Raw genomic sequence first — 15783 nt, forward strand, 5'->3', positions numbered from 1 at the left:
CCGACTCCCCCGCCCCGCCATCACCAGGAGATGGACACTTTATTGGGAGAGCTTTTTATTCCCTCGTTAAACCTGCCAAAATGCAGAAGACAGAGAACCAGTCAGAGAGAGAGAGAGAGAGAGAGAGAGAGAGAGAGAGAGAGAGAGAGAGAGAGAGGAGAAACACACACACACAGAGAGACACACACAGAAAGACAGAGGCACAGAGACACACAGACAGAGACAGAAACAGATGGAGAGGGAGAGGAGAGAGGAGGCGGAGCCGGACACCCTGTCCCCTCTCCCCCTGCAATTTCTGCGGGGAGGATTTTATGAGCTTCTCTCCCAGGCCACAGCCAATCAGCACGAGCGCCCGGGCTCCAGCGTCTCTTGCGTCAAGACGGCCCTGCCAGGCAATGCAGACGACCTGTGAGCTGGGAGCGATTTAAAACGCTTAGGATTCCCCTGGCCTGGGTTCGAGCGAGCTGGGTGCTCCCTAGAATCCCCACCCTCGGCTCCCCATGAGCGCATCATCGGCCCCATGGAGCCCGGCAATTATGCCACCTTGGACGGAGCCAAAGATATCGAAGGCTTGCTGGGACCCGGAGGGAGCCGGAATCTAGTCGCCCACTCCCCACTGGCTAGCCATCCCGCGGCGCCTTCGCTGATGCCAACTGTCAACTATGCCCCCCTGGATCTGCCAGGCTCTGCAGAGCCACCAAAGCAGTGCCACCCTTGTCCTGGGGTCCCCCAGGGGGCATCTCCAGCTCCCGTGCCTTATGGCTACTTTGGAGGCGGGTACTACTCTTGCCGAGTGTCCAGGAGCTCACTGAAACCCTGTGCCCAGACGGCCACCCTGGCCACCTACCCTTCGGAAAGTCCTGCGTCTGGGGAGGAGTACCCCAGCCGTCCCACCGAGTTTGCCTTCTATCCGGGCTACCCTGGACCTTACCAGCCTATGGCCAGTTACCTGGATGTGTCTGTGGTGCAGACCCTGGGAGCCCCTGGGGAGCCTCGCCATGACTCTCTGCTTCCTGTGGACAGTTACCAGCCCTGGGCCCTGGCCGGTGGCTGGAACAGCCAGATGTGCTGCCAAGGTGAACAGAACCCACCGGGTCCTTTCTGGAAAGCGACATTTGCAGGTAACTTCTGCTCTTGTTCCCCTTGGCTCTGAGCATGGGCTATGCTGGCACTTGTTTGGAAGGAGGGAGACTTGGAGCTGGCGTGGAGGAGCCTGGGGTTCCTTGGGTTGCTCATTAGGACTTTGAAGGAGGGTCCAGATAGCTAGAGGGCCTGGATGGGGGTCTCAGAGGGTCAGAATGAGGGGCCTCAGTAGGGCACTAGCTGGAGCTTGAGAGTGGCCACTTTTCCTCTCTTACTCCTGAGGCTCCTGGATCAGCCTTTCAATAAATACATGTTGGGAGAACATATATTTATTGACTGGGGCCTGAGTGTCCCAGGACAACCCTAGACTAATTCGACACAAAGGCCAAATGACATAATCCGGTGGCTTTGAGGGTGACATCGAGAGATGGGATGGGTGATATCTGGTGTTCCTAGAGAATACAACCACTTGCTTTCTTAGATGAGGTTTCAATTTTGAAAGGAAAAACTTAGGCTTTCCTTGACTGGGTGGTTTGAAGGGTGTGTTCCTTGAGTGTGTGTGTGTGTGAGAGAGAGAGAGAGAGTGTGTGTGTATGTGTGTGTGTATTGAGTGTGGGGGGGAACGACATAAACCTGTTTTCTCCTCTATGTAATTTGCCAGTGGGATCTGTAGTAGTGGCTGATTCCAAAAATGCATGTGAGAGTGGACTGTGTGGCTGTGGACAAAAACCTGAGAGGGTGGGTGGGTGTGCACACTTCGTGTGTGAGGGTAGCGATGGTGGGGATGGCCGCATGAACAGAGGCTTAGTGGGTGATCAGAGAACCAGGCAGACTCCAGCAGTGTCCCTGTGTGCTTTGGGGGAGCTGGGCCCACCCTTAGGATAATCAGGAAGCGCCTGCAGGATGACGTAGCCTGTAGCCCGTAGCCTGAGGCTTGCAGGGCCTGGGTCTGCTTGGTTTCGCACCGGAGAGGGGATTAAGCGTACCTTTCCCTCCCTCCTTTTCGCACCACACAGAGCCCAACACCCAGCACCCTCCTGACGGTTGTGCCTTCCGCCGAGGCCGCAAAAAACGCATTCCCTATAGCAAGGGGCAGTTGCGGGAGCTGGAGCGGGAGTATGCGGCCAACAAATTCATCACCAAGGACAAGAGGCGCAAGATCTCCGCAGCCACCAGTCTCTCTGAACGCCAGATCACCATCTGGTTTCAGAACCGCCGGGTCAAAGAGAAGAAAGTTCTGGCCAAGGTCAAGACCAGCGCTACTCCGTGAACGCCAGAGGGGGTGGGCAGCGGACAAGGGTTTGTCTTGGAGAAACTGGGAGCCCGCCAGGGCCGGGACTGGCAGAGGACTCGACTCCGCTGAGGAACCCCAAGAGATGTCACCTTTAGCAGGCTACTGAGTTACGGACTGTTCCTCAGGGGCTACCCTGCCTGCATGTGCCAGGAGCGTGAGGCCTGCAATGACAGTCCACTCCACCCAGGTTCCAGAGAACCTGTGCCAGTCATAATTAATCATTCATCCTAACGGCAGTGATAATCTCATAACCAGCACTAGTTGCCGCGATAATTAGTTTCATGTTTTCTATCTAGAGCTCTGTGGAGCGCTTAGAGCCCGCTTTCATGAGTTGCGCTAATTGTGAATAAATAAGGAATCAAACCCTTTTCCGTGTACACCCAGCCCCCATGCCAATGGCTGGGAGGGGTTGGGGAGAATGGGGTGGGGGACGAGGGCAGATTCGTCCTTCTGAGGCGCGCATGCCGTGCCCAGCTAGCATTTTTCTAAGATGACAGCTGAGCAGGACAGACCATGGTAACAATGGATGCTTCTCCCTCCTCCCTGCCCACCTCCTGTGGTCTCCCTTTCTCTGCCAACCTCTTAGGCTGTGTACCCAGTGGGAAGCTCCCATCCCAAATGCTGAGATTTTTGCAGTCCCGTGAAAATGAGACCAGTGACCTGATTGGATCAGAACCACCAGAACTGAATTCAAAGAGAGGAGTGGGTGAGACAGTTAACCAACCACCTGGGCACTGTCTCAAACTCCACTTCTTTTGGAAAATGACAGATTTGGGCTCTCCTGGTAGTCCTGACTCAATCAAGGTTTGTTGGGCGTTCAGGAGCCACAAGCAATAGCCATATGTGGTTGTCAGGACCCCTCTCAGGCCCAGCAGTTACAGGAGAGGGCAGTGTCCCAAGTTATCTTTGGGGCTTTTGATTAAACATTAGAATGTAGAATAAGAAAAAAAAAACAGAAAATAATGGGTGGCCCCCTTCCCCGCCTTCCTTTCCTTGGTCACCTCTCTTTAACAGCGGAGGAGCTTCTCTGCCCTGGGTAGGCCTGGAAGAACGGGAAGACTTTTTATTTGTTTGTTTTTATATTTATGTAAAAGGACAGCAACTGGAAAAAGTGAAGAGAACCAGGATTAGCCTGGAGGGACTCTGGGCACCCGATGCCAAAGTGTTCTCAGACTTTTTTGCTTTTTCATTGCCTGGGTCTGGAATCCCTGAATACAAGGTGCCCGATGGCACCATTGACCAGGACATAATACAAAACCCTGGAAAACCCAGAGGAGAATGGCTATTTTCAGAAGCAGCACCAGGAAATAGACATGGACGGAGGGTTTCCTTGGCGATGCGATGTCCGTGGGCCCACTGTGGGGTAGAGCTAAACAGGAGCCCTGCTCAGCAGAGCCAGGAGGTTACCTCTGTCATTCCAAACCTTGGACTGAGCGGAGGCTCTCTGTAATCCAGCACCATTCCTGAAGTTCCGAGAGGCCGCTGGACTGATGTGGTGGCACTGAGTTGAGTAGCTATCTAGTAGTGGGTAGTGACCCACATATTCATGGGTTTCCCTATCCAACAAGCGTTTATGGTTCTCCAAGAAGCCATGAGTAAGTCTCTGCAGCCGAGGGAATCCAGCACGTCCTCATGTGGTCTGGTGGGATTTCAGCCCTGACTCCTCTCCTGGGGAAAGAATGGGGTGCGTGGGGGTGGGGGGAGCTGCTCAGATTCTTCTAAATATGTTTGCCAAAAAGGAGCTAGGAGTTAGGCAAGGTGGTAGACTGGTAGACAACTCTAAGTCTAGTCGTGGGATGCTGAGGCAGGAGGATTGCAGAAAGGCTGAGTTGAAGCCAGCAGGGCAGGGTGAATTTCAAGTCAATCCAAGCTACATTAAAACCATGTTTCCTCCTTCTCTTCCTCCACGTTCTTCAACTTCAAAAGTCAAGACTGGGGAAAAGGAGGGAGAGAGACACCACCTCTGCTTCTTGGATGACAGAATGTGTGTGCCCTCAGAAATGTAGGCAGAAATCCATCGTGACTGGAAAGTTCTTTCCATTCCCGCCATGGTCCAGTCTAAGCCCCAGGTTAGGTTATGAACTCTGCTCGGGTCCTTCTCACCTTCCATCTTCCTCACTAGAAGCCACTTTGGGGTAGCTGTGTTTGTTTTGTTTTTTTGAGACAGGGTTTCTCTTTGCATAGTTCTGGTTGTCCTGGAACTCCTAGACCAAGCTGGTCTTTAACTCACAGAGATCTGCCTGCCTCTGAGTGCTGGGATTAAAGGCTTGGGCCACTACCGCCTGGCTGGGATAGCTTTTGAAATGATAGGTCCTTAACTCTGTCATGTCATCCCAAACCTGACCTTAGTGAGCAGACCCTTCCCTGACCAACTTCATAAGGGGTGTGATGGGAATGTGGGAAGTGTGAGGCAGCACTGAGGTATGTGACCCCCACACACACACTCAGGCCAGGAAGAAAGCTTCAAGACTGACCGCCATCTCAATGAACAGATGGCTCAAGAGTCCTGGGCGGGTGAAGGTTCTGGACTCCCAGGCTCTAACGCCACCATTCTGCCCGAAGGGGCTTAAAATTTCAGACCTCCTTTACTTTTCTATGGTACTAATTTCAGAGCAGACAAAAGATTTGGGGGTTTTAAATGATTTGTTCCACCACCATGTTTGAACTATTAAGAAGACAAGCGCTCCCCCTTCCGGTAGACATTTGCTATTTCAGGAAACCGGCCCGCCGCCGGAGGCATTCATCCTCCACCACTCCCTTGAACCCCCAGCTTCCGGCGTGCTACTGCCCGGGACCACTGGCCTCCGAGTTTCGAAAGTTCTAGGCACGTGAAAGCTTCAGAACTCGAAGCCGTCAGGAATTCCAGCGGATGTATAGGTCTAGTCTCGGATAAGTCCCGGAGGAGAGCAGGAATGGCGAAGAAGACATGGCCACGGGCGCCGGCTACATTCCGTCCATCTCTCCGTTACAGGAGAATAATAAATTCAGCTTACAACCATAACCGCTTGCGGCGGGTTTCCTATTTTTCCCCCTTATTTGCCTGGAACCTAGCCAAAACATATTTAATTTCGTTTTGTACTAAATCATTTTAGGGAACCCTTCCCCAAACATATTTTATAAAGTGAATTATTCCCAGCCATCACCGACATCGATATCGCTCAGTGATTTATGTGTAAAATACAACAAAATGCCGTGTCTACCCGGATTCACCTGCCGCCGTTTCCTTTTCAGTAAGGGATACTCGAAGCTACAAGAGATTTTCTTTCTTAAATCACGGAGGAAAATGTGTGCCCACAGTTTCAGACCACAAAGGGCAAACGGTTGCCGCGGAACACATTTTTTTCCCCGGAAAATGACCGGGGAGCCTTTTCATCAACAAGGTATAATTTTACTCTATATTCCCTTCCCTCCTCTCCCACCCATGTTAGTTCCTCCAGCGGAGAGTTTCAGGCGCAACGAAATTGGATCCGAATGTAGCTTCTTCGTCTACACCGTCCCCGGCACTAATATCGCTTTTAACTACTAAGCAGGTGGATTATATTAGGCCTCTAGGGATCCGATGATGGGATAGCGGTAAGAGTACCATCAGGATTTCCGGAAGCTCTTTTGAATCTAGGTCCCAGCCACAGCAAAGCCGAGGGTGACCCCCTGGCTTCCAAGTTCCGGCCTTTTACGCCAGCTGGCAAATACTTCCGGGGGGCTGGGGGGTTGCCGGAGGTGGGAGAAGGCTGGTAGGTTTGCGCGGAATGAAAATTTATTTGGCCTCTCCTCCACGTTCTCCTACTAGGGTTGGCTCAAGGGTAGCCTTAGCGTGCCCCCACCATCTCGGAAGGGTTGCTGGCTCCCCTCCCCCAAGGCAGAGCGGGCTCCGGCTGCCCTCTTCTCCTTCATTAACGTTTTATTCAAGGTTCAAAATGCTGCACTTTAGTTAGGTTTCTTTCGGGTGAGGGGGGAACCGTGCCCCACCCCCACTCTAGTCCTGTCTTATAGAAAGCCCAGAGCTACAATCTCGGATTAAATAAATGAATTTGTTACCGTCAATTTGCCATAAAGCGCCCTGGCGGCTGTGGTGGAAGAGACGGAGGGAGGCGATTTCAGTTGATTTTGAAAGACATTTATTCCATATGCTCACCCACCTGAACAGTCGCTGGGCAGGAGAGGAGAAAGACCAGGAGCCGCCCACCTCTCCTGCCCAAGAGCGGGGCACCCTCCCCCCTCCGGGCTCTGACTGGGACTTGCCGAGAGATTTAAAACATCCAATGGGGAACAGATGCCAGCCTGTCTTCCTTTCCTGGCTAACAGTTATGGGGGCTTGGGGGAAGGGCATCGAGTGGTCAGAGACGTGAAAGAAAGAATGCCGTCATTACCCCTAGGCTCCCCTAAATTGCCTCTGAAACAGGAGGGGCAGCAAAAGAATGCAGTAGCCTCCAGAATTATGGGAAGAGGAAGGGAGTCACTGGCGGGCGCCCAGTCTGTGGGGCGGGTCAGGGACTTTGCCATTGAACTTGAAGATCCAGGCTGGTGGTCTCCATTCCCTCCACCCCCACTCTACTAAATGCTTTACAGGGACAGCCGGGGAAGGTGAGTGGAGAAAGGGGGGGTGGGGGGAGCGCACTCCTCTGCTCTCAGAAAGGAGGCCGAGTTGGGGCTGGCGGTGGCGAGTAATCGCAGAGCCACCGGAGACCTGCTGGGAGCCGCTGCCCAAAATGGCCACAGACCTGGGGAATCCTACCGAGAAGATTTTCCAAACTTCTTGGAGAAGCTATGAATAGGTGGAGCGTCACTGATTTAGCCTCGCCCCAGACTTAGAAAGGAGCAGGGCACCGGGAGCAGCTCGGGTTCCTGTCCAAGCCTTAAGGAACGCAAATCGCCCTGGAAGGCTGAAATCTTCGGGCAGATGTACGCAGAATTCGGGGCCTAGAAGCAACTGGATCTCCATCACCGCCTTTGCAGAGTGGTCAAGAGTGTTATTCACCCCCCCCCCCCACTTTCCTACTTCCAAGAGCTTCTCTTTATTAAGGTGAACTAACGCATGGGTTGAGAGAGTTTCCTGTGTATCAACCTGGGGCCTGTCTCTAGAAGTCCTGCAAGGATGTTGCTCAAGAGTTCCAGGACATTGGAGGTCTCTGCAATAAGGGGGAAGGCCCAAAACTTCTCCCAGAGGCAGCCTGTCAGGGACATCTTCCTGCTGGGGTTTGAAGAGAAAGATAATCATTTGAGCTGAACGTGACTAAGAAAATGCTTCGAAGTATGCGGGTCATTCTTGGTCTAGGCTAGGGACAGGCTTGCTGGTCAGTAACCCAGGCACGTTGCTTTATGTTTGTCTTTGACTGGATGGAATCTTGGCAAGGAAAAACATTAATATTTTTAATGTTAGAATTTGTATTTAAAACATTTTATACCTGCATTGAAAGCTAGGCAAAAGTTAGCAAGGACAATTATTTACTAACCAGCTTAGCGTTAACAAAAAGCAAGAGGAGAGAGTGGCATCTGTCCTCTGGGAGAGGCTCCCCTCCCGTCCCCAATGCTCTCTCAGAGGTTCCTGTGGGAGCTTCTGAAGAGCCACTGCAAGGGATGCCATCACAGGCAGGGCCAGCCTCAAGTGCTGAATCCTTTCTGTACTGGAGCATCATGGGGCATTGTGGGGCTGCTCACCTCCTCGGACCTGCTGCTAACAGTTTTGGGTGAGCAAGTTCATTTGCCGGCTGGTGAAGACTTGCTAATACCCTTTTCAAACAACAACAACCACCACCCACGGGGTTTCTTCTCTGCTGTCCCTCGGAACTATTGCCCTCCACCTTGAAACTCCCTACTGAATGACACTTTGTAAAATAAAGAAATTGAGACCACAGTGTGAGTTACTTTGTGTCCATCGGCAGGATCTGGGTCCCAAGGGGCGGGGTGGGTGGGGCACCTTTTACCTTCTGAGTTCTGGGTCTTTACCAACTGACAGAACAGGAGGCCCAGGCTCTTTCCTACCCCCAACCAACTTCTCCCTAGACAGTGACAAACACCTGCTTCTTTCTGGAACTCTCTATTCCAGGTCACCGAGGGTAGATGCATTCCAAACACCCAAGATTCTGCCTCTTTTCTAAGTGTGAATACGGGATCAAACACGTGACAATTTAGTTGAACCAAGTTTTCATCCAAGTACCTAGTGCATGCAAAGCTTCCACTCGGGAGAAGACACCCGGGGGGGATGCAATGCCTTTCCCCGCCTTGCCTAGCTTCTCTGTTAGCTCTCGGGCCGGCAGCCTCCAGCCCTGAGGACTATAATCTATGTTCTCTGTACCGTGAGGCAGAGGGACATCTTTGCAAATTATTACAGTCAGGACAAATGGAAAACGGGACTGAGACACACACGCTGGCATCTGGAGAGGTTTTCCGGGAAAGGCCCTGTTCCAGAAGGACCTGGAAAGGTGCTCGGACTATCGAAGGCTAGAGGAAATACGTGAGGAAAACTTCAGAAATGACAGGAAACTGAAGGTCCTAGCGGGAGAGCAGTGTAAACCTCCATCTCTGGACAGAGGTCAAGGGGTATCTCACATTGGCCTGGATACCAGGGCAAAGCCTGACACTGATTAGATGCCCTCTGGCTATACAGACCCTGACCATCCCTACTCCACTTAGGCAGGCGTTTGATAACAACCCTAAGGCTCCAGACACGGGGTAGCGGAGTTCGGATCCATCCTAGGGCCCTCAGTTCACCGACCCTAGGTGAGTCCAGCCTAGGCAACCCCAGCGCCGGAGCCCTGCGCGCAGCCTTTGTCTGGCGCGATGGTTTAAGTTCACTCCCCTCCCCCTCCAAGCAGGGTTTTGTCATTGAACTTGAGCCAGGTTGTAAACATTCCTTTAGCCCTTCAAGAGCGCGACAAGAAAGCCGAGCTGGTGGAGGGGAGAGGAGCGCGTGGGGCTCTGGAAGGACCTGAAACGCCGGAGACCTGGCCTCTCTCACTAAACCATCCGTTGCTTTATTGAAGGAACTCGTAGTCTTGGTCTTCCACGAAAACGTACGGGGTCTGAGTGTAAAAAACCCGACCGTTGAGGCCCTAGAGCAAATGAGACGGATTCTTTAGGGTCCGCGTAACTAGCGTTTCCGTTCTCAAACACTATTCCCGGTAGTTTACCTTGGGTTAGGCAGTCAGCACCCCCACCCCCATATCTTTCTCACGATCAAGATAAACACGTGCATAAACAACAAAGGATTAACAGCTCCAGCCAGCGCGCAGAGGTGGGTCACCCTGCGGCGCGGTCCCGCAGTCCTTGCCCTCCCAGGCGCCGCCGCTTGGGTCTCTGCGGCCCGCGGAGAGACCGCGCCGCGGGTGCTCGATCAGCGACTCGGGTCCTGGACGCGGAAACTCGGGCCACAGGGATTGTCCCTCTTCCCGCCGGGCAATCTCGGTCGCTGCAGCCGGGGGACCCGGGAAAAGCGTCTCTTTGCCAGAGACCTGCTGAGAGCGGAGGCCGGGGACTGGTGAGCGGCCTTTGGAACTGGTAGTAGCTGTGGTTGTTTTGTTCGATTGCGTTAAATTTGTTTTAGAAATTTCTGGAACCCCAAGGCGGGCGGTGTCCGCGGCCGGACGAGGGGGATATTTACTGACTGTGGAACGCGGGGTAGAAGGCGGCCCTGCGAGCTGCGGGCGGGGAGAGCCCGGCTGGTCTGCCGGCCTGACGTGGCTGGGGATGGGGTCCGCGTCCAAGAGTCTCTTCCAGGAGACCCCCTGAAGCCCGCTAAGGAGACGCCAGATTTCATCAACTGATGCAAAGCTTCCGGTCTTTCCATTTTAGGGTCAGAGAAGAATGTCCGGAGGAATTAATTATTCAGAAAATGTTGCTGGTACTTTTCCTCCCCCAGCCCCCAGTTACCTGCTGTAACTTTTGTTTGGGTCAAAGGGCTCTCTCCCCCCGCCCCCCCCCTCCCGCCCCGCAGCCTTGGCTCTCCAGGCCCTCCTGGCCCGGGAAAGGATTCAGCCAGCCCTTTGTCTTGACCTTGGGTGTTTGAGCGGTGGGGAGACACTCGGGTCAAGTTCACTTTTTTACCTTTCGAAATCAGGCCACTAGTTTCATTCCAGTCCGGGGTGGGGGGGGCTCCTAATTGTGATGTTGTATTGCGCGGGGAGGGTGCTTTTGAGAAAGCTTTTCAATTTTAATTTATTGTCTCATCCTACCCCAGCCCAGGGCTGCGGAGGAGACATAATTTGATGTGAGACAGATTAGTGTAACTGGAAAAACTACATGCGAGAAAAATGTCTTAAATTAGGCACTTGAATGGTTTTGTGTTTGTTCGGTGCCAGACGTTTATCAATGTCAGGCGTTTACCAAGGCTAGGCGTTTACCAAGGCTAGACGTTTATAGTGTTGGGCACCATTATTTCTGCTGAAACCGATTTAGAGGGAAAAGGGAACCATAGCCTAACGGCTTCCCCAAAGATGCACACAATAAAGTAAATGCTCACAATATTCTTGGTCATTAAAAAAAAGTCAAAGTTGAAAAACAAAAATAAAGATGTACTTCTGAGATCGTACCCACCACCACCACCACCACCACCGCACAAACAGAACTTCCTTCGGTGCTATGGTCTTCAGTTTATAGTCCCCATTACTAGCTAGCTTTTGGTCTCCCTTTCCTATGTGCTGACTTGCAGTGCCGTGCATCCAAGCTCGGTTTAAAACTTGCCTTTCCTAGGCCGTAAGTAACTTCTCAGGTTGTTGCAGTCTCGAAATAGTGTTTTTAAATTGCATACTATTTATGGAAGGAATTGTCAGGCTTTAAGAAATCATTTCTCGAATGCTGTTAGTTTATGTGGTGCTTGTATTTAAAAACAGCTTCTTCTATCGATTGACAGAGCTGCTCATTTGCGCAGTTAAGACTTTCAAAAGAAAAAAAAAACCCGTCCCATAAGCCACCATCCCATAAACTCTCATTCCATAACCTGCCATGGAAGTGTTCAAAGCTTAATCTCCATTGTGTTTTTGTTGCTCCTTTTTCTGTCTACAGCTACATTTCAAAGCAAATTTTGTGTGACTTTTGCTATTTTGCTCTTTAAACTTAATCTTAAATTAAAAACATTTCCCAGTGTCACTAACTGTGTTTCGAAATCCTGGCTTTAACAATTTTGCGATATTTAATCCTCCAGATGTGCCGTCCCAAAAGTGTTTCTTTGTTGGGTGTGTAACTCAGATAGAGTGCTCACCTAGAATGCTCAAGGCCCTGGGCTTTATCTTTAAAAAATGCTGTGTTTAATTGTTAGGCACTAGGACTGTTACCACATTTTTTTAATTTTTTTTTCTCTTTGAGGCATGTCCACTGTGTAGCTCTAGCTGGTCTGCAACTTTTACTAGTCCCCACATGAAATTCAGAAGTAATTCAAAGGAAGAAAATTGCCCCCTCAGTATGTTTGGTGGGGAGATGAGAGTTGAATCTCACTGGAACAGAATGCTTTGAAATCATTAGGTTGAAGTTTCTCAGTATTTCTTGGGAGTCGGCAAAGGGGACCCTTCTGAGCACTCCGTGAAGAGGCTCCATGTCGGTGACAGTGGCGGTTATGTATCCTGGAGACAAAATTCGTTAAGTGGAACATCAAGAATTTTTGCTTTTTTGCTTCTCAGGTTTTAAAACCTCTCTTCTAGGGACCCCCAAAGGTTGGGTTTGTTTACTTAGGAAGAGAGCAAGGCCACCGGAAGTAGGTGGAGGACATGAATAATTGAATAATGGGGTGGAGATCAATCCAAGCTGGATGCCCCCCACCCCACTAGGATATTATTTTTGCTTCATAGAGATCAAAATATTTACCTTTAGTAAATATTTGTCCCTTAGTGTAGAGAGAGGAAAAGAGAGAGGGAGGGGGAGGGAAGGAGAAGCAGGCAGGAGCTTTCTCCCTCCCCTACCAGTGCTAACCCTGGGCAAGTGGAGAATCCCATCCCTCCGTCCCCCCCACCCCCACCCCTTTAATGAAATAGAGGGTTTTATGCAGATGAACCTAGCCTCAAATTCTAATTCCCCTGTTTTGGCCTCCTGAGTTCTGGGTCTGCAAATGTGGGCTTCCCATTCCCAGTTGGATTTTTCCTAGTACAGCTTCACTCTCTTGGCTTTGAGCTCCCTAGCTAGTGGAGCAGGGTAAAATGCAAGATACATTGTCATATTTACAGACAGCTGACCGGTGTCACATTGCCATGTAAAATAAAAGTGGTGGTTCTAACCACATACACACATAAGCCCATCGTAGAACTACTGGCCCTGACCTCCAGGTTCAGGCTGGAGATTAGCTCAGGGGAAGATTGTTTGGCTTAGCATGCCCAAGACTCTTGGTTCACACCTCAGCAAAAGGGGAAAGATACTGCAGGCTCATTTTGCATGTGTTTTATAGTATTCCAGGGATAATGATGACCCAGAGCCAGTGGAGCAGAGCTTGAAGCCCAAGTCTCCCTTGTTGGCACTGTCTCATGTGGCTAGAGATGCCTGGTGACAGGCAGAATGCGGGCTTGGTTATCATAATGCCGAGGAGAAGGAAAAGAACACCTCCCATTTGGCACAGGTAAGTGGCTGTTAAAGTCACTTCTCATGTTCCTTTCCAGGCCTGATGATTTAGGTCATCATCTCACTCCATTTTCATTAAGGGTACAAGACAAAGTTGGGTTTTTAAAGTTTATGAGAAAGGGTATCAGAAATGACTTTCAGTGTTGTAAAGAAAGATAATTCAGTGGAGCTGGTGGGGGCAACTCAGTTGGTAGAGTGCTTGCCTACATGTATGAGGCTCTAAGTTCAACCCCCAACACCATTATACATCCCTAGCTCACATGCACACGTGCGTGTGTGTGTGTGTGCACACGCACACATACAAACGCACATTTATTTTTTAAAAGCCCTCGTCCGTCCTTTTCTGAGGCACGACACTATGCACATTAATTTTAAGTGTGCGACTTGCCTGTGGATAGATATTTACAGACATGATCACAGGTTAGTACAGACCATCCCCTGGCCCCTTCTCATGCTCCTTTACAGTATAATGTTCCAGAGGTAACGGCAATTCGGATTTCTACTGACATTGATTTGTTTTGCCTGTTCATAAATTTTTTATGTGTGTATATGTGCCTGCCTTACTGGCCCTGTGATTACTCTTTTTTTTTTTTTTTTTTTTGGTTTTTCGAGACAGGGTTTCTCTGTGGTTTTGGAGCCTGTCCTGGAACTAGCTCTTGTAGACCAGGCTGGTCTCGAACTCACAGAGATCCACCTGCCTCTGCCTCCCAAGTGCTGGGATTAAAGGCGTGCACCACCACCGCCTGGCTCTGTGATTACTCTTGAACTTGTCTTTTGGCACCTAAATCTGCTCATTTACATGAGAAAGTCTGTATTATACAGTAGCTAAATGTAACCTTGCTAGCTAGGTAGTGGTGCAAAAATCAGGTCATCTATACAGCCCTCCAGCTGTGTACTTTCCACAGCTGTCAGATTTAGGAGACAGAAGCATCTGCAGGCCAGAGAACCTGATTACAGTGACCTGGATTTCTGGGAATCGCATATTTTGAAGTCTTATTTAATGACCTTATCATCCCCTGGATTTGTTGGCAGCAGATATTCAGCTGGAGTCGCTCTTAGTTGTCTTCCACTTTCCACGGCGCAGTCGCATCTAGCCATGCCTCTGCAAATTGCCCCAAACTCGCCGCAAAAGTCGAACACAATGAGATGATGGGCTGCCTGACTGAGGTCAGAGGTCATGGTCAGCAGGAACCAGGGACCTAAGGGTTAGTGCTGGAGATGGGATTTGTTCTCCTGAGTCCCGATTTGGAAGCTCAGTTGAATCTTAGAAAATTTATCACCTCACGGTCTTGTTAAGAAGAATCGATCTATCTTCCCAGGCAAAAATTTCCATTACTGGTGACAGGTGCCTGGAGCCAGCTTATTAAAAACCATCATTTCAACCTCGAAAGCGAATGCGCCCTGTGTATTTGGAACAGAATGCTAATTCCCAGCTTCATGGCACGGTCTAGGATTCTAGGACATGGAGCAGTTGGGGCCATTTTAATATTCAAGAGGAAAGCAAAACAAGACAAAACCCAGGCCTGTCTTCAGTTACATCCTAGAACCAAGCCGCCCCAGGGTCTGCCTTCCTTCTCCAGGCCACACCCAGCTTCTAGGGGGTTAGCTCACTTCAAAGTTCTGCTGCCTTGGGTTGGCTACAGGGACTCTTCTCTCATTGGTCTGCACCTGGAGTGTGAATAGAGTGAGCCCTGAGTCCTGTCCTTCCTGCAAGCTGGCGGGTTGAATTCATGTCCTCAGCGAGAAATGCCCTCTGCGGCATGTGAGCTGACCTCAGACTCACTTAGAAGACTAGAATGACCGCCAACTTCTGCTCTTCCCGTTTCTACCTCTTGGTCTAGGATGTGCCACCACACACAGTTGCTGTGAGCATCAAACCCAGGGCTTCGTGCCTGTTAGGCAAGCTTTCTACCAACTTAGCTACATCTACTGGGTTCCTATGTTTCTGAGCATCTCCAGTGTTCCTGTGGGCATTCACATCTTTTCTATTAGGTGGTGCAGTGGGGTACATCCAGAGGAAAAGGATTTGCCCTTTCTCCGGAGAGGCTGAATGAACACTCGGGCAGTTCTTGGCTGTTGGAGGTGGGAGCGCTGAACTCTCCAGCTTCCTACTCTTTCCTGCATGGTCCTGGGAAGCAGGCAGTGGGTGAGGGGAAAGACTTGGGGAGATACCGTGTGGAGATCTTGTAGGAATGAGAAAGTTTCACACGTCGCAAGCTCCGTACCCTCTCTGGTCTTTCAACAGACCTTGGAAAACTTACCCAAATTATTAGCAAATTTCCCGAGTCACTCGGGCCAAGTAAAAGATTTTAGGGAACTCAGCTGAATGACCTGGTTAAGAATTAATATTATGGGGCTGGAGAGATGGCTCTGAGGTTAAGAGCACTGGCTTCTGGCTGCTCTTCCAGAGGTCCTGAGTTCAATTCCCAGCAACCACATGGTGACTCAACAACCATCTGTAATGAGGTCTGGTGCCCTCTTCTGGTGAGTAAGCACACATGCAGACATAACTATATGTCATAAATAAATAAATAAAAACATGTGACCTTGGGGTTCGTTCATTTAAAAAAATTAATATTATGGAAACAAAGGCTGTAGCTCAGTGGCAGAACAATTGCCTAGAATCCAGAAGACTGTGGAATTCATCCCCAACACCACCACAAAAAGAAAAAAAGAATGAGTCATGTGTTTTCACCAGACCGTCAGTAAATAGCTCACCTAAAATGCTTAGGGTTGGGGCTGGAGTTGTCAGTGAGTGAGTGGCCTAGGAGCTGCCTAAGGCATAGCAGAAGGATCCGAAGTTAAAAAGGGTCTTGGCTACATAACTCTCTCTTTTTTTTTTTTTTTAAAGATTTATTTATTATGTGTAC

The 15783-nt window shown here is 50.3% G+C and overlaps 1 protein-coding gene across 1 annotated transcript; it reads left to right on the forward strand.

The window, feature by feature from the left end:
- Nucleotides 1-520: 520 nt before the first annotated feature.
- On the forward strand, nt 521-2353 carry Hoxb13 (homeobox B13). The gene is made up of 2 exons (XM_057774113.1): nt 521-1121; nt 2100-2353. The coding sequence occupies exons 1-2, from the start codon at nt 521-523 to the stop codon at nt 2351-2353; spliced, it is 855 nt and encodes a 284-aa protein (XP_057630096.1).
- Nucleotides 2354-15783: the final 13430 nt, after the last annotated feature.

The sequence above is a fragment of the Chionomys nivalis genome, chromosome 7 (genome assembly GCF_950005125.1).
Source record: "Chionomys nivalis chromosome 7, mChiNiv1.1, whole genome shotgun sequence".
NCBI classification, from domain to species: domain Eukaryota; kingdom Metazoa; phylum Chordata; class Mammalia; order Rodentia; family Cricetidae; genus Chionomys; species Chionomys nivalis.

What these genes read in the sequence shown, in the direction of transcription:
- Hoxb13 (XM_057774113.1), top strand. Translation starts at nt 521, where the DNA reads ATGGAGCCCGGCAATTATGCCACCTTGGACGGAGCCAAAGATATCGAA. An exon ending in CTGGAAAGCGACATTTGCAG is followed by an intron (nt 1,122 to 2,099) that starts GTAACTTCTGCT and finishes CGCACCACACAG; the next exon opens with AGCCCAACACCCAGCACCCT.